This window comes from Arachis stenosperma, chromosome 6 (genome assembly GCF_014773155.1).
Source record: "Arachis stenosperma cultivar V10309 chromosome 6, arast.V10309.gnm1.PFL2, whole genome shotgun sequence".
Lineage (NCBI taxonomy): Eukaryota > Viridiplantae > Streptophyta > Magnoliopsida > Fabales > Fabaceae > Arachis > Arachis stenosperma.
This window is the reverse complement of record NC_080382.1, coordinates 7,701,883-7,725,910: the sequence shown is the minus strand read 5'-3', so window position 1 is coordinate 7,725,910 and position 24,028 is coordinate 7,701,883. Positions and strand designations below refer to the sequence as shown.

General features: G+C 33.8%; 2 protein-coding genes and 1 long non-coding RNA gene across 7 annotated transcripts; 2 read left to right on the top strand and 1 right to left on the bottom strand.

Moving 5' to 3' along the window:
* Positions 1–3,028: 3,028 nt before the first annotated feature.
* Positions 3,029–10,688, top strand: LOC130936339 (uncharacterized). Of its 2 annotated transcripts, none has more exons than XR_009068095.1 (5): positions 3,029–3,309; positions 4,891–7,843; positions 7,952–8,167; positions 8,320–8,403; positions 10,317–10,688. It is a non-coding gene; the product is annotated as an uncharacterized LOC130936339 (long non-coding RNA). The 2 variants fall into 2 exon arrangements; XR_009068094.1 differs by having other exon boundaries at positions 8,249–8,403.
* An 8-nt stretch (positions 10,689–10,696) lies between these two features.
* Positions 10,697–12,704, top strand: LOC130933582 (zeaxanthin epoxidase, chloroplastic-like). Its single transcript, XM_057863211.1, has 9 exons — positions 10,697–10,708; positions 10,919–11,022; positions 11,296–11,341; positions 11,488–11,552; positions 11,746–11,832; positions 11,968–12,022; positions 12,095–12,183; positions 12,269–12,353; positions 12,526–12,704. The coding sequence occupies exons 1-9, from the start codon at positions 10,697–10,699 to the stop codon at positions 12,580–12,582; spliced, it is 600 nt and encodes a 199-aa protein (XP_057719194.1). The 3' UTR covers positions 12,583–12,704.
* A 3,120-nt stretch (positions 12,705–15,824) lies between these two features.
* Positions 15,825–23,680, bottom strand: LOC130936180 (serine/threonine-protein kinase haspin homolog). 4 transcript variants are annotated; one of them, XM_057866210.1, is made up of 17 exons: positions 23,602–23,660; positions 22,814–22,880; positions 22,346–22,457; positions 20,388–20,523; positions 20,191–20,283; positions 20,019–20,109; positions 19,330–19,910; positions 18,922–19,045; positions 18,652–18,761; positions 18,225–18,336; positions 17,830–17,922; positions 17,672–17,733; positions 17,449–17,579; positions 17,292–17,362; positions 17,159–17,211; positions 16,462–16,528; positions 15,825–16,111 (listed from the first exon to the last, which is right to left on the bottom strand). In XM_057866210.1, the coding sequence occupies exons 6-17, from the start codon at positions 20,076–20,078 to the stop codon at positions 15,983–15,985; spliced, it is 1,593 nt and encodes a 530-aa protein (XP_057722193.1). In that variant the 5' UTR covers positions 20,079–20,109; positions 20,191–20,283; positions 20,388–20,523; positions 22,346–22,457; positions 22,814–22,880; positions 23,602–23,660; the 3' UTR covers positions 15,825–15,982. The 4 variants fall into 4 exon arrangements, with proteins under 4 accessions (XP_057722193.1, XP_057722191.1, XP_057722192.1 ...); XM_057866208.1 differs by lacking the exon at positions 20,388–20,523 and having other exon boundaries at positions 22,771–22,880; positions 23,602–23,680; XM_057866209.1 differs by lacking the exons at positions 20,388–20,523; positions 23,602–23,660 and adding an exon at positions 23,239–23,309 and having other exon boundaries at positions 22,771–22,880.
* Positions 23,681–24,028: the final 348 nt, after the last annotated feature.

Below are 24,028 nucleotides of genomic sequence, written 5' to 3'. Positions count from 1 at the left end.
TGGATAAACTAATAAAAATTCATTCATTATTTATTATATATTTATTTTTTGTAACATATATTATTAACAAACAAGATGGCATAGTGAAAATAGGAGGTGTTGTATACTTGTTGTACCATGTTCCAACCAACCTGCCAACAGTTTTGGAGTTGTAGTGGACGGGAGCTCCTATGATGATTCGACGGCACACAGGTGCTTCATGGACCCGATTAGGTCTAGCGCGGCCTGAAGCGCAAACCGTCCGAACCACCGATTTTTTAGTTGAACTGGTTGGTCCAGTTATATTTTGTTATTGTAGTAGTTTTTCTTTCTCTTGTTAACTCCGATTATATTTTACCATTCCAGAGTCTTCCTAACATTCACTATGAGACACAAACTTTCTTCTAACGCCAGGAGCACCAAAGCTCATGTTATCTATTTGAAGGACTATCATTGTAGTTCATTCTAGCAATTTTGCCAACTCTAACTCTTTATATCATATCTCACAATACTTGTCATAGGATAAACTAACCCCAAAATGTAAGTCATTTTCTCTAGCCATCACCTCAAATCTAGAACCTAGCACTTATAAGAAAGTAGCTGCACATGAATGTTGGTGAAAGGCAATACAAGATGAATTGACAGCTCTAGATCAGAATAGAACTTGGTGTCTCAATGAACTCCCAATAGGCAAGAAGGCTGTGGGTTGCAAATGAGTTTTTCGGATAAAATTTAATCCCGATGACATCATAGAGAGGCACAAAACGAGGCTAGTTGCAAAAGGATTCACTCAAGTGCAAGGAGTAGATTATGTGATACTTTTAGTCCAGTTGTGAAAATGACTACCATACGAGTAATGGTAGTATTAGCAGCGGCAAAGAAATGACATTTGAAACAGCTGGACGTCAATACTGCCTTCCTTTACGGAGATTTAGACAAGAAAGTTTATATGGAGATACCACCTGGTCTATATCACAACCAGGTTTGGTTTGTAAATTGCAAAAGTCAAGCAGGCAATGAAACATTAAGCTCACTCAGACTCTTTTGGATGCTGGTTATAAGCATTTTTTTATGATCATTCACTCTTCATCAAGAAACAATCTGAAAGCTTCACTGTCATTCAAATATATGTTGAGACTTGGTTTTAACCGGGAATGACATTCGCGAAATCAATACCATCAACCAAATTTTGGATGACAAATTCAAAATAAAGGATCTTGATGATCTCAAATACTTCTTGGAATGGAAGTATCATGCTCTAACTCTGGAATTCACATTTATCAGCGGAATTCACATTTATCATACGCGTACTCATGTATTTAAAGAGCAGACTTACAACTGGTCTATTCTTTTTCTCTACTTCTAATTTATATCTTACCGGTAGTTATTATTTCATGCTTGGGAACTCTCTTCTTAGTTGGAAGAGTAAGAAGCAAACTACAGTTGTCAAGTTCTCTACAGAAGCTGAATATAGGTTTCTTGCTGTTGTCACTTGTGAAGCTAGTTAGTTATCTTTCTTAATGGATTTCATTGGTTTGTCGCTTCAAAAGTCTATCACTCTATTTCGTGACAACCAATCAACCATTAACATTGCCAATAATCTCATCTTTCATGAAAGAACTAAACATATTGAAGTGGACTGCCACATTGTTTATGAAAAAGTATTTGTCTGGTCTCATTCATCTGATGCCAGTTCGTTCCAAAAACCAACTTGCTGATTTTCTTACCAAAGTTCTATCCAGCGGGTCCTTTTCTTACTAATATTTCCAAACTAATATTATTAGATTTATACAATTCTAACTTGCGGAAGGTGTTACCTAGATTATTTTTTTATAAATAGTAGATGTAGGGCGGTTATTTATTATAATTTTTTTAGCGAGAAAACATAAGGAGGACATAGTATACAAAGTGTAATAACCGATATTTTGAAGGAGATTTTTCATTCTCTTCAACAATGAGAATAACTTATTTTTATTCTCCTCTTAATTTTTTCTGGTTCATCAAACTATTAACATCACCTCAAGAGTACAAATCCCATGACGAGTCAAAATTTTCATAGAGTAAACCAAGTGGGATATATTCACTGTTTCAAAAGGCTGGCAAAAATTTGCAGGTAACTGTGATATTAAATTTTATGACCTCCTGGCCAAATGTACATACTTTCTCCTTTTTAATCGAAGTAATGTTTGTTTACTGCAAAAGTTAGTGAAAAAAAATATGCTGAGATTGTGAGTCGTTTTGTTCAACTTCGAAGGCTACATTACATAGAACTCTGTATGAAAAGGATTCTAGAAAAAGGAAAATTAGTATACCAAGTGTTTCTAAAACAATGCCTGCACAAAAATAATTTAAACAAAGTTGAGAAAACATTTGAGAAGATGATGGATTTAAACTGAACCTCCTTACACTCTTATACAAAAGACATGAAAAAGATTTATCTGAATTGCCGATGAAAATAGAGAAAGACAAGGTGACACCTTCATCTTACCATTACAAGACGATGATCGATTTCATCAGATGGGTCAAAGAATATAGCTCAAATGGAGCTAACCGATCACACGATGTGTTGTCTAGATTATTTTTTCTATCAATAGTAGATGTAAATTTATTTGTTATAATTTTTTTAGTGGGAGTACATAAAAAGTACATAGTATGGAAAGTGTAATATTTCAAGATATTTTGAAGGAAATTTTTTCATTCTCTTCAACAATGAGAATAACTTATTTTTCTTATTCTCTTAGTCCTTTCTGGTTCATTAAACTATCAACATCCCAGCTTGAATAGCTTAGGACATGAGATTTTTTTCATGGTGCGGTGAGCATGAAAACAAAGCTGTGAATCAAATTGAAAATATTTATTGAGTTATTACACTTTATAAACTATGTATCCTTATGTACTCCCACTAAAAAAAATTATAACAAATAAATTTACATCTACTATTGATAAAAAAATCTAGACAATAAGATGAGAACCCAAGGCATATTCTTAGATATAAAAACAAAATCCATCCCGCCAATCATTAGATCTCATCTAGCCAAATAGACAAAGTCAAAGTGATCCTGAAAGAGATAGAGACCGGTGACTTAAGAGGGAAATGTTGGCTGGGAAGATATCTATTATTACGCTAAGCTTGGTGAAGAAAAAGAGGCAGCTAGAATTTTAAGATTTGCACAAATTATCCAAGATTGAAGGAATACATCGCGCAGCAGCCATCGTCCCTTCGAAGGTGTTCCACCACTGCTTGGTTCACTCAGCGTCGTTGTCTCCCACTCTCCCTATTGCATGTTTTGTTGAAGCCTTGAAGGTGCCTTCGAGCTTCCAGAGTTCCAGGTATTTTTTTAGTTATAAACTTATGATTTTTTGATTGAATCATTGAATAACTGTTGCATGTCTCTGTCTCCTGAGTTTGATTGAGTGGCTCTTTGATTTTGTGACATGATGAACTCTAAAATTGTGAACTCTGAACTGATTCTGCTAAACTGAACTGGATTCAGAACTGTGAACTTGGATTGTTATTGCCTGTTTCAATTGAATAATTGGATTGGATTGTATTGTTATTGGATTGCTGGTAATGTTTAGGTATGTATTGTTATTGTATTGTTATTGGATTGTTGGTAATGTTTAGGTATGGATGAATAATTATTGTTAGTTAAGATGTGAACTTTGTTGTTGTTACTTCACTTGTTACCATTGCCGGCGTCAGCTCTGTTTCACCGGTGAGCGCTGTTCCCCTCTTCCTCAAGATCTGCTTTGCTTTGTTCTAGGCTTCTAGATTTCTTTGTGATTATAATTTGATTTTATTTATGGTTAGGATTGGTGATCTGAATCTTTTATTTGAAAATTATTTTTTGGTTCTTTGATTTTCAAGTTGCTTGCTGCTTCAATTTGAGGGGATTCTGAATTTTGGTTTAAACTGTGATTGAAGGTTCTTTGGTTTGGGTATTCTTCACTTTCCTGGAAGCTTAGCTTTTAATTCGTTGAGATCAAATTATTGTTTTCAACCTTGGTTGCTTTCTTTTTAAATGTTTCAATTGGTGTTGTTGTGTTGTTGCTGTGATTTAAATATTCTTTTTTATTCTTTCTTTTTTTCGAATGTCTAGTCAATGCTTGATTGATTGGCTTTGCTCACTGATTATATTTGATGATAAATTTTAGATTTATAACTCTATTACTGCTTTGTTGTCTGTTTGTATAGTTAAATTTTATTAAAGTTTCTTGAATTTGCACTATGTTATAAATGCTTGTCACGCGTACGCGTTGCCTGACAGACTTCCCTGTCACGCGTATGCATTACCATGAATTCAGTAAATCCTCATTTTTTCATGAATTCTCCACTTTGCATGTTTTTTTTTCCATTTCTTTCAAGTCATTTTTGCCTTCAAAACTTTAAATCACTCAAACAAACATATCAAGGCATCGAATGAGAGAAAAGTAAATTAAATTATACTTCATTGAGGGTTTGATGCTTTCTTGCTTTCACGAACTTTCTTCTTGCAAATATATTTATACCTCATTTTGAGATTTGAATTAGTGGAATTTATAAATCATCATACTATTTTAGCCCTACTTGTTCATATATGTTCTTGAAGATTGATTCATTTTTAACCAAATAGGTAGACACATTTTTTATATTAGTTGATGAACCACAAGAGTTTAGCATTAGGACATGCTAATGTTAGTGTGGAAAAGTTGATGAACCACAATTTTATGATTTATATTGTATTGAGTTTGGTAGATTTTATCAACTTTTTCTACATTTATTTACTAAAATAATATGATTTTGTAAATTTCTCCTAAGTGTGCTTAATGATTGAAAACATACTTTCTAGACTATTAAATTGCTAAATTTAATTTACTTTTTTCTCATTCGATACCTTTATATGTTTGTTTAAGTAATTTAAAGTTTTGAAGGTAAGAATGGCCGGAAAGAAATGGAAAAAAAGCATGCAAAGTGGAGAATTCATGAAGAAATGAGAATTTGCTGAATTTATGGTGACGCGTACGCGTGACAAGCATTACGGGAGCCATGCAGAAGAATTAAGAAGTTAGGATCGTATAATTTTTGCACAAAAGATGATGAAAAGAAGAAACAAAATTCTATTATTTTTCAAGGTCATTCAATCCGATATCTCCAGTGCTGCAATTACAGGAATGGAACTCAGTTAATCTGCATCTTATTTGATATCGAGGCCAACATGATTGACACCAATCTATTGATGTCAACAAATTAAAGAGGATTAAGAAGTCAATAATCAAGAAAGAAATAGAGTCTAATGAAGAATGGACTTGAATGGTATTCAGGTACGCATAACTAATTTTGTTACATAAGCTTTTTTAAATAACCAAGGGTATTGCAGCTTTTTTGTCTCTGTTTTCCATTTTTCATAATATTACAACTCAAATGTCTTAGTATCTATCTGTAAAAACTACAGCATAAAGTTAAAAATATCATTGATGATCTCCATTTAACTATCTCTGTCCATATCCAAATATGCTTATACATGTTGTCAAGATACCACTATTAATTAATGAAACTACGATAATGTCTTACAGAGAGACAAACACAGATTTTACAAAAAAAAAAACACAAATCAGCGCCATCACGGCTCGCAATCTTGTTTCATTTGGTGCACAATCTTCTCTGAATTGTAGTAGTCCCCCTTCTTATCATACTCCTCTATAATAGCAACATTAGGTAGACTTAAATGGCTTTGTAGGGTAATTCCTTTTGCAGCATAGTCTTTGCTTCTTCCACTTCCCTTACTTGAACTAATAAATTGACGGGGTCATCTGCCACCCACTTAATCTCATTAGTTCAATAAAATTTTTGTCCTATCTCACAATATTGTTTGTGTTGTAAATGCTTAGTAAATTCCAGCAATCTTTGGAAGTAATATTTGGCCAAAGGGCAAATCAAATGGGATATATTTACTATTTGGCAAGGCTGGCAAAATTTTTTATGCTAATTGTGATAGTAAATTTTGTGACCTAAATGTACACACTTTTTTTTATCGAAGGAATGTGTTTGTTTACAGAGTGCAAAACTCAGTGAAGAGAAATATGTTAAGATTGTGAATCGCTTTGCTCAACTTTGGCCGCTAGCAGAGCTCTATATTGGAAAGGATTTCAGAAAAAGGAAAATTAATATACCAAGCCTTTTTAAAACAATGTCTTCACAAAAATAATTTAAACAAAGCTGAGGAAACGTTTGAGAAGATGAGGAATTTAAAGTTTCTTTCATCCTTCAGATTGGAACCTCTTTACACTCATGTATAAAAGACATGGAAAAGATATATCTGAATTGCCGATGAAAATGGAGGAAGACAAGGTGACACATTGAGTCGAAGAATATAGCTCAAATCGAGCTAACCGTTCACAAGATGAGAACCCAAGGCATATTCTTAGATATAAAACAAAATCCATCGCGGCCAATCATTACATCTCATCTGGCCAACTAGAGAAAGCCAAAGTGATCCTGAAAGATTTTGGTTTTATATCTAAGAATATGCCTTGGGTTCCATCTTGTGAACGGTTAGCTCCATTTGAGCTATATTCTTGGACTCACCCGATGAATCGATCGTCGTCTTGTAATGGTAAGGTGAAGGTGTCATCTCTTCTTCCATTTTCATCCGCAATTCAGATATATCTTTTCCATGTCTTTTGTATGTGAGTGTAAGGAGGTTCTAATTTGAGGGATGAAAGAAACTTTAAATCTCTCATCTTCTCAAACATTTCCTCAACTTTGTTTAAATTATTTTTGTGCAGACATTATTTTAAAAAGAATTGGTATACTAGTTTTCCTTTTTCTAGAATCCTTTCCAGTGTAACGGAGCCCCGAAGTTGAGCAAAGTGGCTCACAATCTCAGCATATTTTTCTTTACTGAGTTTTGCACCTGTAAGCAAACACATTACTTTGATAAAAAAAGAAAGTATATATATTTGCGTCACAGAATTTACTATCACAGCAAACTTTTGCCAGCCTTGTCAAATAGTGAATATATACCACTTGGTTTGTCCTCTGGTCAAATATTACTTCCAAAGACTGCTGGAGTTTACTAAGTATTTACATCATAAACAATATGGTGGGGGAGGGCAAAAATTTCATTGAACTAATGAGAGTAAGTGGATGGCAGATGACCCGTCAATTTTAGATAATACTATTAAATTATTAGTTCAAGTAGGGGAAGTGGAAGAAGGAAAGACTCTGCTGCAAATGGAATTAACCTACAAAAACTTCAAGCCATTTAAGTTTACCTATATTGCTACTATAGAGGAGTATAATAAGAGGGGAGACTACTACAATTCAGAGAAGATTGTGCACCAAATCAAACAAGATTGCGAGCTGTGATGGCACTGATTTGTGTTTTTTTTTTTGGTAAAATCTGTGTTTGTCTCCATGTGTAACATAGTTTCATTAACTGTGTCTTGACAACGTGTACAAGCATATTTGGATATGGACAGAGATAGTTGAATGGAGATCATCAATGATATTTTCAACTTTATGTTGTAGTTTTACGGATAGATACTAAGACATTTGAGCTGTAATATTATGAAAAATGGAAAGCAAAGACAGAAAAGCTGCAATACCCTTAGTTATTTAAGAAAGCTTGTGTAACACAATTAGTTTGAGATTAAATGATGTTTGTATTTTGTTGGACTATTATGCGCACCTAAATACCATTCAAGTTTATTCTTCGTTAGACTCTATTTCTTCCGTTTCTTCCGTTATTATTGACTTCTTAATCCTCTTTAATTTGTCGACATCAATAGACTGGTGTCAATCATGTTGGGCTTGATATCAGATAAGATTTAGATTAACTGAGTTCCATTACTGAGTTCCATTCCAGTAATTGCAGCACTGAAGGTATCGGATTGAATGACCTTGAAAAATAATAGAATTTTGTTTCTTCTTTTCATCATCTTTTGTGCAAAAATTATATGATCTTAACTTCTTAATTCTTCTGCATGGCAGGAAAAAAGGAAGGCTGCTTAAAATCTTCGAAGGCTGGTGTGATAATGTAACAGATCTGCTACTTGCCACATAAGAAGAGGCTATTCAGCGGTGAGATATTTACGACAGGACACCAACAATGACCTGGGGAAAGGGCCGTGTGACTTTGCTTGGTGACTCTCCATGCTCATGCTATGCAACCATAATATGAGCCAAGGACGATGCATGGCTATTGAGGTTTATTTTTCTATCTCTCTCAATGAAATCTGAATTTATCTTCATTTCCCAATTAACTTGAGCAATTTTGCATATTTGCAGATCTTGTAGTTAATGAACTTTTAAAACTTCAAGGTGAAAACTTCTCTGTCTGGCTTATCATATTGTTACAGGATGGCTATCAACTTGCTTGGGAGTTGGACAATGCTTGGGAACAAAGTATAAAATCAGGATCTAAGATTGACATTAACCTTGAGGTATCGGACACACTCATATCTAATAAGATGGAAACACATCATTTTGTTGATTTGAATATAAGGCTTTTGAAAATAATGGTTAATCATAAAAACTTTACAGGGATACAAACTACTCCTTTGTGTGAGTTAACTTTACAGAGATACAAACTACTCCTATTTATACATAAAGCTAACACTCTTATCTTAACTAACTAACCCTTATTATTGGTAATTACATTCATAAAGAACTCTTATAACAGGTACAGCTGTGTGGCCAAGTCTTCTATGCCATAGTTCTATTGGGTTATAATTTTGTTTATTAGTTAATAAAGCATATTTAGATGAATTATTGATATTAGGTAAACCGGAATCAGACTTGCAAAGAGTAAGAATAGGAGTAACACATTTAGACACAGGACAGAATGAGTTATTATTATTATGATTATTGAAATTCACATGCTGATCACACTTGTATATAGCTTTGGAATTACAAGAATTAGATTTAGATCTGGAATGATTTAAAGAATTAGTACTAGAGCCAACATCTAACCATGATGGAGTAATATGATTGTGTTTAGAAATAATAGAATCAGAATCAAGACATAATGGGTGCTTATCAGTTAAATTAAGGGAATTTAATTTAGATTTGCAAGAAATTAAAGAAGTGTTCTTTTCAGAATTGCTATTATTGCATTTCACAATTTGGTCTAAATTACAAGAGGCTGCTAAAACAGCTTTATCGTCATTTTGTTGTGCACAAGCATTATCATTCACAAAAGAAAATGAAGAATTACAATGATTAGAATTCACAGAAAACAACAAACACTTGTCAGCATTTTTAGTAGGAACAGATTTTGGTATAACAAGTTAATCAATGACATAAATTCCATTGTTAGTTTTGCCTTGTAGGAGTATGTCCCTGGAATCCTGATCATGAACAATACAATGTTTAGGCCAAAACTCAAAAAAGACATAGTTATCTTCAGCAAATCTTGAAACACTTGGAAGATTGAGTTATTTCAGGCACATGTAAAAGATTCAACAATTTAAAAGAAACAAGATTATTTTTATCAGCTAAAATAGAGGAGCCTTGATTTTGAATAGAGATACCTTTGAAATTACCTACAAATAGTTGATCTGAATCTGAGTTGCTGTGTGAGGAGGATAGCAAATTTGAGGCATTATTAGTAACATGGTGACTAGCACCTTAATCTGGCAGCCACAATGAATCAGAAAGGGATGATGGTGGTGCCGTGAGGAGAGCTCTAGGTTGATGGAATGAGGAAGATGGAGGTGGAGGGATGCTGCTTGAATAAGGTATCTGTCGAGAATAGCCTGAAGAGGTTGAACCCGGTTGGAATTGTTGATCAAAACGGTAAAAACAGTTCCAAGCTACATGGCCTGGTATACCACAAATCTGACATTGTGGTCTTGGTGCATTCCAAAATGATGATCTTCCACCTCCCTGAAATCGACCTCCTCTTGGTCTTCTAGCTCCACCACCTCTACCATTTCCAGTCAAGAAGGATTGAGAGAGATTCGCAATGGCAATACCATTAGAGGGACTTTTGAATATCTCAAGCATATCTTTATATGCAAAAAGGAAGGATTCGGTCATTCGGCTTCACTAACCGAAAAAGTATCCATTCGAGACATAACAGATGTGATATAACCACTGTAATCTTCAGGCAATCCATCCATGATTGCTTGAATATGATCATCTTCTTGTAACTCATAACCAATTGCAAACAGTGAATCAACCAGATTTCTAATTTTTGCCAAATAATCAGTAATGGTACCTGTCTTCTTTATTGATTTTAGCTGTGATTTGAGGCTTTGAACCTTTGTTTTTTATGTTGTATTGAAATGATTGATGATTATATTCCAGGCTTCATAAAATCTTTGACAATTAAGAATCTTATTCTTGAATGTAGTTCCAATGGAGGCAAGGAGCCAAGTGGTTAAAGCCAAATCATTTTGGCGCCATTCCTTGTATTTGGTAGTTTCTTGAGGTTGATCTTGCAAAGAGGATGAATCTGTAGGTGCCTCAGTTGATTTTGCAGCAGCATCGGGCTTTGATTTGGGAGATTCATACCGCGTAGGGATTTTTGAAGGGTCAAGGTGATGCTCCATTCCCAGAGTCTGGATTGTTAGCCACACCATGTGACCCGATGTGCTGAAGTTGTTAGGTTCAAGTTTCTCAGAAATAGGAACAAGAGCTGGTTTGGTAGATTGATTCCCAGCAACAATCAGTGCCATGATTGAGAGAAAGGAAGAACGAAGAAGACCGAACAAAAGAAGCAAGAATGGATAAATGGGAGGGGGGGTGGGGATATCAAGAGGATTCAAGATCTGGCTCTTGATACCATGTGATGAGCAAAGCAAGAGAGGAAGAAGACTAAACTGAAGTTTATTCCTTTGTGTGAGTTAACTTTACAGAGATACAAACTACTACTATTTATACATAAAGCTAACACTCTTATCTTAACTAATTAACCCTTATCATTGGTTCATACCCTTAATACCCACACTGCAGTTTTTGAGCAAATATCGGATACCACACCCAGGAAGAGTTGGAGGAAGGTTTTTCATTCAGAAGATGATGCCTATGATGTTGAGTTGGGTCTTAGGTGGCAATAGGTAATAAGGAAAGCATACATTCTTTGCGTAATTTGTCATTAGTTTCTTTTCCATCGTTGTTATACCTGGAGTTGTTCTTTCTCCAATCCAGTCCACTCATTCAAGATAAAATATGAGACAAAGGATTACTTTGAAAAGGGTGCAAGTTGAAGAAATTGATAATACTGAAAAGTAATTTTCAGGTTTTGTTTGGAGACAATAAGAATTGAAACATGTCTTGCAATTTTTCTTTTATCATTTATTTGCAACATGAAGATGATGCTACTTTTGCAGCTCCAAGCTTGAAGGTAGACCAGTATGTTGCAGGCTCTCAGACAAAGTATGCCACTCAAATACAGTTTCCTTTATACTTTGTTACTAAGAAGAAATTAATGACACACCTGGACTATTCTATATTTCTATTGATTATGTCTATCAGATTGTGGTATGGATTCTAATAGGCATTTGATTTGGTTATGTATGAAGGCAAATGACCAGTTACACACATGGTTCGTAGAGGATGATGCTCTTGAGCGTACTATTAATGGAGAGTAAGTCTATGACCCCATATGAATTTATTTACTAATATCATGCTTAGCACATTGGTCTCATAACTAAGAACCTGATTCCAGTTATGGTAAATAGATAAAGTAGAAGTCTGTGAAGAATGGAGGATAGGAACAGAGGAAGTTAGCTCCCTTTTCATCATTTAGGCAGTTAACAACAACTGTTACTGATTTATAGGTGGTTTTTATTACCATGCGGAGATGAAGGAGGTTATTTGAATCCCATAAGTTTAATTCAAGATGAGATGAAACCCAGCATTATCGGGTATGCTTTCAATTCCATCTGCTCTATAATTTAGAGGCTAATAATTATGAAATGTACTTACTATGCATTGGATTCTGGACAAAAGAGGAAACAATTAATTAGGATGTGACTGTGTATGTACCTAACACATTTTAGGAACACGCAGAAAGAAGGTTACCTGCGCATTTCAATTACAATACCGTTACCTGAGGTAACAGAATTTTTCATGAACTGAATTAATACAATAATCTTGAAAATGACCAACCAAGCTTCTGTCTATAAGGTCTCTGAGATGCATGCTCAATTTCACTATAAGGACGGTGAATTTTTCTTGACCAATCTGCATAGTGTTCATGGCACCTGGATCACTAAGTAAAACAAACTTGAGGTTATTAAGTTTCAAGTTCTTGAAAATCTAAATCCAATTCAATTTGTATAAATGCCATAATAATTTCAGCAATGAAGGAAGGCGATACCGGATACCTCCAAATGATCAAGCTCGTGTGCGCCCATTGGATGTGATTGATTTTGGTTCACAAAAGGTGATCAATAATGATACCTACGTTCTGTTGTAGATTATACTATAGACTATAGTACACTACACACTATAAATAAATGCCTTAAGTAGTTGCATTATTTACACTGAACTATAGAGCTAATAATACTCATACACACTTGATTTTGGTTACATTGTTCATGCTTCAAATTTTGCAGGCTTCATTTCGGGCTAAGGTGATAAGATCTACTCCAAATACATATCTATGTTTATAACATGTTCATGTTAATTAATTAGGATATGAACATGAAAATGCTACAAACAACTCTTTTGATTGTCATTTACAGAAATAAATTATTCAAAATTACCTGATGCGAGGAAAGAAAAATTAAATTGTGATAGATATCTTTTTACTCTTGTGGATTGATTTCTTCTTGTGTTTCAAGTATGCATGGTTCCTCAACTTACTTTTGTCGGCAATATAGTTGTTTCTTATATCATGAGCAAATCTTGCAAGTAAGTTTCACATACCATAATTGAATAGAGACACATGTAGTACCATGCATGAGATGAGATGTCGTTGTTTATTATTATTTTTTTTTATCGTACTTATTGTATAAAATTAAAGTAGGATTATATTTCACTTGAATAAACGGGTTGGGTACTAATAATTACCATGCTTAAATTTATGTTTGAAAATACAGAATCATGATTGTATACATATTACTTATTACTAATAAACGAATAAATATAACATTATTGTATACTTATTACTTAAATTTATGTTTGAAAATACTTAAATACAGAATCATAAGGTTTTTTAAGTTTTCTAACGACGATCATTCTCTGATGCTCACAGTCAGAGTGTGGGTGTATGTCAGGTTTCCGGTGAATGTTGAGCCTCACAAACTCTTCTCCTTTCGGTAAATTTAAAGATCTGCAAACCAATTGTGACATGTCCATACCACTTATAATTTCTACTTAGACCAGTCCCAACATATTAAGTAAATGTAAACAAAAATAAATAAACAAATTAAGAACAATGTTAACTTAACATATAGTAGTGTTGGTGTTTATTTAATGGAATCTCAAATTATTGGGGGTGCCTATGTGGCTATGAAGTGATACCTTGTGTTGCTATAGGAATGGAAGAAACCGAATGTTTTGGGAAAGCTATCTAGCGTAGACGCTGTTAATTAATTAATCAATGGCAATGGAATTGGCCCCTCGATGGTTACACATCAAAAGTACTTAAAATTCAATAATGTTGCTCTTAAATTGATCTATTATGCGTTGACATTGACCAGCATATACCCAAGGCTGCTCCTTCAAATTAAAATTAACAAAGAAACAAAACTATAGTATGAAAAATGTAATTAGTAACTACAATTACATGCTATTACACTAATTAAAATAGTCTAAGTAGGTGACAAATTAAACAAAATAACAGCATTGATATATCATAAGAAAAGAAGAATGGTGGAAGATTTCACAGAATTTATGGTCAATGTAAAGAAAATGTATAGTCACAATCCAATGTGCACACACACTTGACATTCTTGGCGTTTATAAAGAGTTTGCCGCCCTTAGCTTTCTCAAACACCATGTACAACATAATAATTTGAGATTTTGGTTAACATAAATTTAGAATTTACGCATAAAAATTAGGTGAATTCTCCAGCACCCATAGTTATTTTAAGGGTAAGGTATCCAATCTTAAGTGGCATTAATTTATTGGTACAAATATTAAAAATGGGCCCATTTATATTAACATGTCTGCTACACATACAAGTCTTTTTGGCATATAAATTCATACAAATTAACCCAAATCTAATAAAAACAACCCTCGGTTTAGATTGCATGTAAACACGCACTTTTCCAACTCTTAAGTAGCGCAAAAACTTTTATGACAAACGATTTTTTTTCCTCAATCAAAATCACAACGCTCAAAATCGTCGCAAAAAGTAAAAAAAGTTTCAAAGTTGAATTCGAAAAAAAATTGTGAGCAAATGAAATAAGAAGATGAAGAAAAAGAAGCAGCAAAAGATGATGAGGAAGAATTTTAAATTATGCAAAACTTTTCAATATAAATACACCAAAAATTCTTAACGATATATATAAATGTGTTAGTTTTACACTGAAATTTGATACAAATACACAAATATTTTTTTCAATACTACAATTTTTTTATTTCTTTCTTTTAGTTAAATGAATATAAGTTCGTCTTCTTTCAAATAAATTTGTAACATTATATGTTTCTTTTTTTATTTGGTTTTTTGTTTTTATTATTGTTAAGATAGTAAAACAAAAAAGACTTGAGAAAGTAAAACAAAAAAAAGATAAATAAAAAAAAGATGGTAATGATGATGATAAAAAAAGAAACAACAGACAATAAAAAGGAGAAAGAGAAAAAATTTTAAATTATGCAAAACTTTATCAGTATAAATACACTAAAAATTCTTAACAATACATGTAAATGTCTTCGGTTTACACTAAAATTAATTGCAAATACACAAATATTTTCTTTATGCAAAATTTACATTACATTCAATTCAATTAAAATATTACTAGTATAAAATAATTTAACACGTATATTTAAATACATAACATCACATTAATAAAAATAACTATTTTTTACAATAATTACATAAATAATCATCAAAAAAAACAAAATGTAATAATGCATCAGAATTAAACCGTTATTTTACTCAAACAATCTGTATCAATGGACAAATATGGGTGAGTGGACGCAACCCATGTGGAATAATCTCATTTGTCTGTCTGACTAGATCTCATGCCGAAAGCAAAGCACCATGGTCTAAGGGCCCCATACTAAACCAAATAACAGGAACTTGAGAGAAAAAGACAATTCGGCAGAACGGGAACGGATTAATAGTTTAATGCATCGGATAAATAAACAAAAATAAATGTCCACGAAAAAAGAAAATGATTATTTCTAACGTCTTTTAAAAATAGGTATCAACAAAACACTAAGTTCTCTGTTGAGAAAATTACAATATAATAAAATAGTCCGTAAATATATTTTAAATTAAATATTAACTTTAATTAATATCCGAAGCTAATTCGTAAGACAATGACGTAAGCTTTTCTGGATATTGAAAACGTTGCGTATGTTATCAGGTAATGATTACAGTTTTCCAATGACGTGGCTTAATTATATAAAAAACATGAACTAAGAAATCTATTTATTTCCAAAAACGTGGCTTAAGTATAGCAGATGTGACGCATACTTGATCATACAATTCCCAGGGCACATCTATGATTGCCGAGGAAATCTATTTATTTATTTATTATATGAATCATATTATATTATAGTCTTATTAAGTTCATTTTATTTATTTATTTAGTATATGAATCATATTATAGTATGCGTTTCTTTCAACGCGATCTATGTATGGAGTAGCTAGTTTTGTTTCTCGTTATACATGTTTAAATAATCAGTCTATAAACTCTATAGAGATATGCAGTGAAAGGAATATCACTTAAAGGTGGGTGGTCTTCAACGTTCAAGATTAGTGATTTTCCATATGCAATACTAGTTCGTTATATCAGATACCAATCTACATAATTAATTATAGTTTCACTTCGCAAAAGCAAAATTCTCAATGCGAGCGAGCATTACCTCTTTTTCCATCTGCTATATATATATATACTTCACTTGTTGCATTGTTCAACGAACAAGTCATTGAAAAAGGGATCAAGAATAGCTTCCTTGGCTGAGTTATACCTTTCTAGACGTTTCTTCAAGGAGCGTAGCTCTCTTTCATCCCTTGGAGTACGTTCCTACAATAAACATAACGCATTATACCGCTTTTCCAAACGTTTAGTCTTTCTCATTTGACAATTTTTAACAAATTTAGGACCAAAATGTTTGTGAATTGTGACCACCTAAAAGAGCCAAATTAGTATGTGAAAAACAGTGAATCGTGCGTTTATAAAAAAGAGGACTTTCTCATTATTAGATGGAGCTATTGAACTACACTCTGAACGAATAGAACACAATGGAAGAACAACAAGTAGAGTAAGAATTAAAATGTTTGATATAAAACTGAAAAAGACAATTCCACGAGAATCATAATCACAGAAAATATTCAAAGGAGGCACTATCTTAAAAAAGCAGAGAGAAGGCTTACAAATGATTTCTTCAGGAGGAGTATGTCCACTAAGTAGAGCACCCACAACACATTTGTTCTAGGGAAACTGCAAAATTGCAAAAACAGAGATTTAAGGGTATGCAAAATAAAAAGCAATGCAAATCATTGGAACTTCCATGTCAATATTAACGCCAAATTAACATCAGATCCGATAATTAAAACAGAAAAGCAGACTTAAATGGATTGAATTGCACGTAATAATTTTTACATGCATATTACACAGTCAAATCTCCTCACTGGTGGAGTGCCAAAGAAGGGTTAATAATAAACTTTTGGTTTAAAAGGAATGATCGTAGAACTAAAAATGCTTCACATCTGTACAATGATCACTTTTGGCCAAAGTTCTACAAACATGTATTTTACACACAAGCACCTTTTTAAAACCTACTTTTGCATGAAGCATCATAACAAGCTTTAACTCTCGTCCATCAGTGATTATTTACATCACACATGTAATGTAACCAAACTAAACACTCCTCCTTTCGTCTCGGTCTCTTTTGGTACTACTGGAACAGTTCACATGCTTCATTGTTCACTCATTCTACAATCACATGGACACCATAAACCATACCTACCCCCCCCCCCCCCCACCAACAAAAAAAAAAAAAAGCAAGTTCAAATAGAGTTGAAAATCTTTTAGCTAAATATAAAGAAAAAATAAGTTTGTGAATATTACCTTCCTTCCCAACAATCTTCTGTTACCTCCCTCATCCTCCGATACGTTTCTGACTGCATATGATACTTAGCATCATTGTGCAATTACATGGGACTAATGGAAACATGACTTCAATAAAAAAATTACTTCTTACCTGCTTGTCTCCTTTTGGACCTTTAAACAGGTCAGGATCTGAGGAAAGGTCTAAATACAGTATTCGATCACCTGTGTGTAAAGGATATAGTAAATAAAAGTGAGCAACGAATTTAAGGTCCACAGAACATGTTAAAGACAAGATTTCCGATATTCACCTGTGTTTATTCTTGACAGAGTAAAGTCAATAATTGATATCAACAACCCAAAAGTTTTAACAAACATATCCTTGCCATCAAGAGTGAACTGCAACGTTACAGAATCACTTCGGCTAACAAGTATATTTCCCCTGAGCAGAAATGATATTCATAAATTAGTACATAATACTACATATACTAACGAGATTATTGCAGAAACAATGTCAGTATATGAAGATCCCACCAGTGAAGATCTCGATGTTCAAACTCGTATGCAGACTCGGCCACAGCAAGCCCAGCTATAGCCTATATTTGATTATGAGAATAGCAATTTAAGAATTAATAATCCTTCCACAAGCTGGAAGCACTGAATATATATTACCAGCCACAATTGAAGTGTACCTGAACCAGTAAAGTCCTTGCCTCATCATAATTAAGAAGTACAAAACTTTCAAGATCCTTGCCACCATGTTCTTGAACAAAGACCACGTAACACTATATGAAAGAATATGTTAGTGTATTGACTATCGAGCATATACATAGTCATTCAATAAAATGTAACTACTCTTGTTTGTGACATAATACTGATAGACGCACTTGATCTGTCAATTGAATGCATGGAGAAAAACTAGTTAATTATCAATCAAAGATCATGGTATCTCCTATTAGCTGCTCTTTGGTTCGCCGAAGAGACTGATAGCTTCTAAAACTCGTCATTCTACGTATGCAGAATTATATCAATATAAATAAATTAGAAATTAACATAAGTCCATCATCAACAAAGTCAAAACATGTACCTGTTTCTCTGGGAAATCTTTTGGATGATCATTCTCTGAACCACGTTTATCATCCCAAGCTTCCCATGCTTGAATTAGTGTCGCGTCATAAGGACCTTGGCATACTTTAAATCTACACAGAAGAGAGAGCATAGATTGCTGAGATACAAGTACTTATCGCATGAGTAGAAATTTTGTCTGATGTGGATGTCGGACATTATTTAAGCTAGGCCTAACAGCCTGATCCCACCAACCATTGGTGATTCTACTTTTTAAGATGACAAGATGACCAAAAAAGTTCTAATCCAAAATTAGAAAACTCAAAACAATAGGGTTCAGTGGGTAAGATTGATAGATAAGAAGACAAATAAAACTATGTTATTAATCATAACTAAGTTTTCCTATGTTTTTAAGCAGTACGTAAAAGTTATTAAAGTCAGACACTCACTCTAGCGATTGAATGAATGTCCTGCATAAATTATCAGAGTCACCGTCATTTCCTCTCAATTGATTGAGAGTTTTGCAGAGAAGCACCTCCTCAAGCAGTTCTTCGGATCTCTGTAGCACGAAAAAGCCAGTACATTATCATATTATTATTAATCTATCTATGAACAAAGTATCCACATCAGTTCAATTTAAATAAGGTAACACGCAAACATGATCACATAAGACAAATAGCACCGGGAAAGGGAAAAGAGAAGAAAAATGCTTTGGTTACCTTTTGGATTTCCCCATTTACCCTGAAGTCCCCATCAAAAGGAACTATTTTGCAGACATAACCGCCAACCTTAAAAGCCTCTCCATATGTTCCTTCGCCAATTTTTATGATAGTTTCTGAGTAACTGGGGAAAAAGAGAAAAAAAAAGCTATGGCCTTATTAATGTGAGGACATAGAAGCATAAAATCATATTAAACAACTCCAATGGAATTGAAATCACGGACTTATGATCATGAAAATGTAAAACAAGCTCAGATTCGTTCCATGTGACCATGAAACAAAAAATAAACCAGTTTAACAGGCAATGTGCAACTAAAAACTCTAGTCTAATGCTACAAAGTAACAGAAATAGTTCAAACCAATCACATACACTTCACAGTATAAGTAAAGAAGAAACAAAATTATTACCAAGATAACACATCGCCCAACAAGGAAGGTGCAGACTGTCCGCAAATCGACAATAAAGCAGAAAATGGACTGATATGGCCATCATCTAATGAAGATGAAGTTGAAGTCAGAGAGAGTTTCTTAACAGCAAGATCAATATCTTCGCATCCTCCATCACTCTGATCTATCATCATCTTATGATCAATTTGCAAATCGCGGGTTCCCTCAAGAGGAATCCCATCAAGCAAACCTCTTTTGCCACCAGCTTGAATGGTATCCAGATGTGAATTCTTCGCCACCGTTCTTTCCAATGTTTCCAAGATCGCAGAATTGATGCCGACATCATGGGTGATTTGAGAACCAGTGGCCGGAGTATCCATTATCTTAGAGAGTGTGCTGGAGGGGCCGCAGCTTGGCTTTAACCTTCTGGAGTGCAACCATCTCTCTAACCTGGCGCACACAGCAGGTAATGGAGCCTCTTCAGGTATGGTCCATGTGCCAACCTTCTTTGGAGAGGGACTCTCTTCTAATAACTCAAAAGCATCAACCTCTTGAAAGTACTGTTTCTCCTTTTCAAAATTCAGAGGTTTCACATGTTTTCCCTATCCACACATCACTTTGCATGTCATCATCTAATTCTACTAACTTATTGTTCCAAATTACAGGAAATTTATAAAGTAATTGGGGAACAAAGTTTAAGAGTGAGATACTTTTGGAAGAGCGGGTCTGCCTTTGTTTTTGTCTTGCTTCAACTGAGGCTGATAAACCATGCAAGCACCAACTGCAATACTCGTCCTTCCCCTGTTAACGAACGAATTAGATAATGAAACCGAAACAGAAAAAGAAATCTGAAAGAAATGAAGGTGAAATTTGAGAATGAACCTGGTGGAGAGGGAACGGTTCCAACTAACTCGTTTGTTGGGATCAGCCAGACTCACCCGGCTTGGCGGCGGCCATGCGGGATCGGAATGCTTTCTGTGGAAATGGAAAGTCATAACAGTTTCCCGCAAAAAAAAAAAGAAGTAAAAAAAAAAGAGAGAGAGAAATGGTAGATAGAGAGAGAGGGGAGAGTCGCATACGAGTTGTTGCGGGGAGGGTTTCTTTTGCGATAAACGACATTGATTTGTTGGTGTTGGTGAGGGCTTAGGGTTTCAGTGGCAAGGATTTCAGACCATAAATCAATGGAAGCTGAAGAGCAGTGAGAGTGAGAACCTGCTGCTTTGGAATTGGAACCCATCATGCTCATGCTTAGCGTTCCACAAACACTTCAATTTTGCAGACAACATACCCAGTTTAAAATCTCTACCCTGGCGGGAATCTCTTTTTTTTTTGGTCTCTCACGGGATCCCCCAACCCAACAGGTCAAGGACTAATCCGTCGCGGTACTGAGCTCCATTTAAGAGTTTGCCGTTGGCCAATGGGTTGCTGCATGCACAAGGTGGGATTTGAACCTCCAACACTTGCTTAAGCGGACTAGTGAGCTAACCACCAGACCAACCCAACTTGGTTGGCGGGAATCTCTTTTTTGTTTTTATTCACCTGTTATTGGGCCTGTGATAATTTAGATTGGGCTACTGGATACTGGGAATGCGTGCCACTAAGGCCCAATTAAAGAGCCAATAAAATTCTTATAATATAAAATAGAGTTGTCAAAATAGGTTAGTGCCTTATTCCATGGATTTGTCTGTTTTAACCACCTTAAATAGAAATATTTTAGCTTAAAAGATAAGTTAGTAAAAAATGAGACGTTTAACAGTTTGACCAAATTAATATGTGGTTTAAACGGATTGGTTTTTTTTAGTTTCTTTAATTTTTTTATCATTCTTTTTAGCTTCAATAACTTTTTTAATAATTCAACTCAAAAATTTCAAGCTTTAATTAAAATATCTCAAATTCTAACTTAATAATTTATTAAAAAAGCAGAAAAATAGTCCAAAATTAATATTTTAGTCCAAAAATCAACTGTTATTTTTAATTAAAAATCTACTTAGACCAAAAATAATAAATTAAAATAAATAAACGTGCTTCCCTAAAACATTTGGCCAGAAGAACTTCCCTATAACAGGTTTGACTTCCATTTTTGATATTTCTATATACTTGATATATAATTGAAACACTCCTAATCTAGAACAACTTCCTCAGGGAGGGTAAACAAAAAGAAAAAAATTTTATTATAACAATGATGATTGTATTGAAAACATCAAAACAAACATTAAAATTATATATTCCCAAATCATTTTATACATATAAATAAGCATAAGATATTGTAAAACAATTTTATATTATAAAATGATAAATCAGGTAGTTACACTTACGTATTATGATTTCAACGCTTTCTTGGACTTACATTGACTAAAATATAAAAGTTAAATTATTTTATTGGTCCATATAATTTCATCAAATTTTTAATTAGGTCTCTATATTTTTTTTAATTAAATTCCTATATCATATCAAATATTATAATTAAGACCTTATTAATAGTAAATGTTAAAGAAACGTTTATAACTCTCTTCCACTCTCACCGCCCTCACCATATCCTCACCCTCTTCCTCTGTCGCTACCCTCCCTCTACCAACAAGCTCTCTTTCTTCCAAAAAAGTATTTTTGCCATAATAAACTTTTAGCATAATCAGAAGCAATTGTTGTCATAACATAATCAGTTAATTACAAACAAAACACATCATCAGAATTTTTTACCACAATCAATGTTTTTAAGATAATCAGTGAGCAAAAGTAAAACCAATTTAGAAGCAGAATAAACAAAAGCAGAATGAAGCAAAAGTAGAATAAAGTAGAAGAAAAGGCAAAAGCAAAACAAAACAGAACGAAGATCGAATCTGCCCACAAGCCCACACTTCACATACACATTCATCAAAAAGCATTGCAGACTCTTAACACACCTAGAAACCCCAAACCTCACCACAAGTGCATGAAACTACGAGCTATAAACTCGTCATTCTACGTATGCAGAAATATATCACTATAAATAAATTAAAAATTAACATAAGTCCATCACCAACAAAGTCAAAACATGTACCTGTTTCTCTGCGAAATCTTTTGGATGATCATTCTCTGAACCATGTTTATCATCCCAAGCTTCCCATGCTTGAATTAGTGTCGCGTCATGAGGACCTTGGCATACTTTAAATCTACACAGAAGAGAGAGGATAGATATTAGATAACTGAGATGCAAGTACTTATCGCATGAGTAGAAATTTGTCTGATGTGGATGTCGGACATTATTTAAGCTAGGCCTAACAGCCTGATCCCACCAACCATTGGTGATTCTACTTTTTAAGATGACCTAAAAAGTTCTAATCCAAAATTAGCAAACTCAAAACAATAGGCTTCAGTGGGTAAGATTGGTAGATAAGAAGACAAATAAAACTATGTTATTAATTATAACCAAGTTTTCCTATGTTTTTAAGCAGTACGTAAAAGTTATTAAAGTCAGACACTCACTCTAGTGATTGAATGAATGTCCTGCATAAATTATCAGAGTCACCTTCATTTCCTCTCAATTGATTGAGAGTTTTTCAGAGAAACACCTCCTCAAGCAATTCTTCGGATTTCTGTAGCACGAAAAAGCCAGTACATTATCATATTACTATTAATCAATCCATGAAGAAAGTATCCACATCACACATCAGTTCAATTTAAATAAGGCAACACCAAATATCCTAATCGCAGCAGCGCAAACATGATTACATAAGAAAAATGAGAAAGTCTAGGGGCCGACACTTTTATTAAAATCTGACAAGTACTTAACTAGCAAAAGAAAAGTGGCTAATCCTACACCATTAGATGTAATCTCACACTATTAAAAACACTAATGATAGCTAATTGATGGCTACAAATCACAAAAATGACATTGAGAAAGGAAAAAGAGAAGAAAAATGTTTTGGTTATCTTTTGGATTTCCCCATTTACCCTGAAGTCCCCATTAAAAGGAACTATTTTGCAGACATAACCGCCAACCTTAAAAGCCTCTCCATATGTTCCTTCGCCAATTTTTACGATAGTCTCTGAGTAACTGAGACAAAAAGAGAAAAAAAAAAAGCTATGGCCTTATTAATGTGAGGACATAGAAACATAAAATCATACTAAACAATTCCAATGGGATTGAAGTCACGGACTTATGATCATGAAAATGTAAAACAAACTCAGATTCATACCACAGGTTCCATGTGACCATGAAACAAATAATAAACCAGTTTTAACAGGCAATGTGCAACTAAAAACTCTAGTCTAATGCATACAAAGTAACAGAAATAGTTCAAACCAATGACATACACTTCAGTGGCAAGGATTTCAGACCAGATATCAACGGAAGCTGAAGAGCAGTGAGAGTGAGAACCTGCAGCTTTGGAATTGGAACCCATCATGCTCATGCTTAGCTTCCACACACTTCAATTTTGCAGACAACATACCCATTTTTTTGTCATGGGCTAAGCCCATCAACCCTACCCCTGTTTATCGTTTTTCTTCACTTGTTATTGAGCCTGTAATAATTTAGATTGGGCTACTGGCCACTGGGAATAGATGCCAATAAGGCCCAATTAAAGGATCTTTTTTATTTTTAACTTCTTTTTTTAATAATTCAACTCAAATATCTCAAGTTCTAATTTAAATATCTCAAATTCTAACTTAATAATTTATTAAAAAAATTGGTTCAAAATTAATATTTTAGTCCAAAAATCAGTTTTATTTTTAATTAAAA

Bases quoted from the DNA above. Each gene is read 5' to 3' on its own strand.
- LOC130933582 (XM_057863211.1), top strand. The intron at 12,023-12,094 runs GTAACAGAATTT...TCTGTCTATAAG, and splicing joins TTACAATACCGTTACCTGAG to GTCTCTGAGATGCATGCTCA. The intron at 12,354-12,525 runs GTGATCAATAAT...CAAATTTTGCAG, and splicing joins TTGATTTTGGTTCACAAAAG to GCTTCATTTCGGGCTAAGGT.
- LOC130936180 (XM_057866207.1), bottom strand. From the start codon at position 20,554: ATGAGCATGATGGGTTCCAATTCCAAAGCAGCAGGTTCTCACTCTCAC. The intron at 20,110-20,190 runs GTTCATTCTCAA...GTTCGTTAACAG, and splicing joins AACCGTTCCCTCTCCACCAG to GGGAAGGACGAGTATTGCAG. The intron at 16,529-17,158 runs GTAATATTCACA...GCAATTTTGCAG, and splicing joins GAAGATTGTTGGGAAGGAAG to TTTCCCTAGAACAAATGTGT.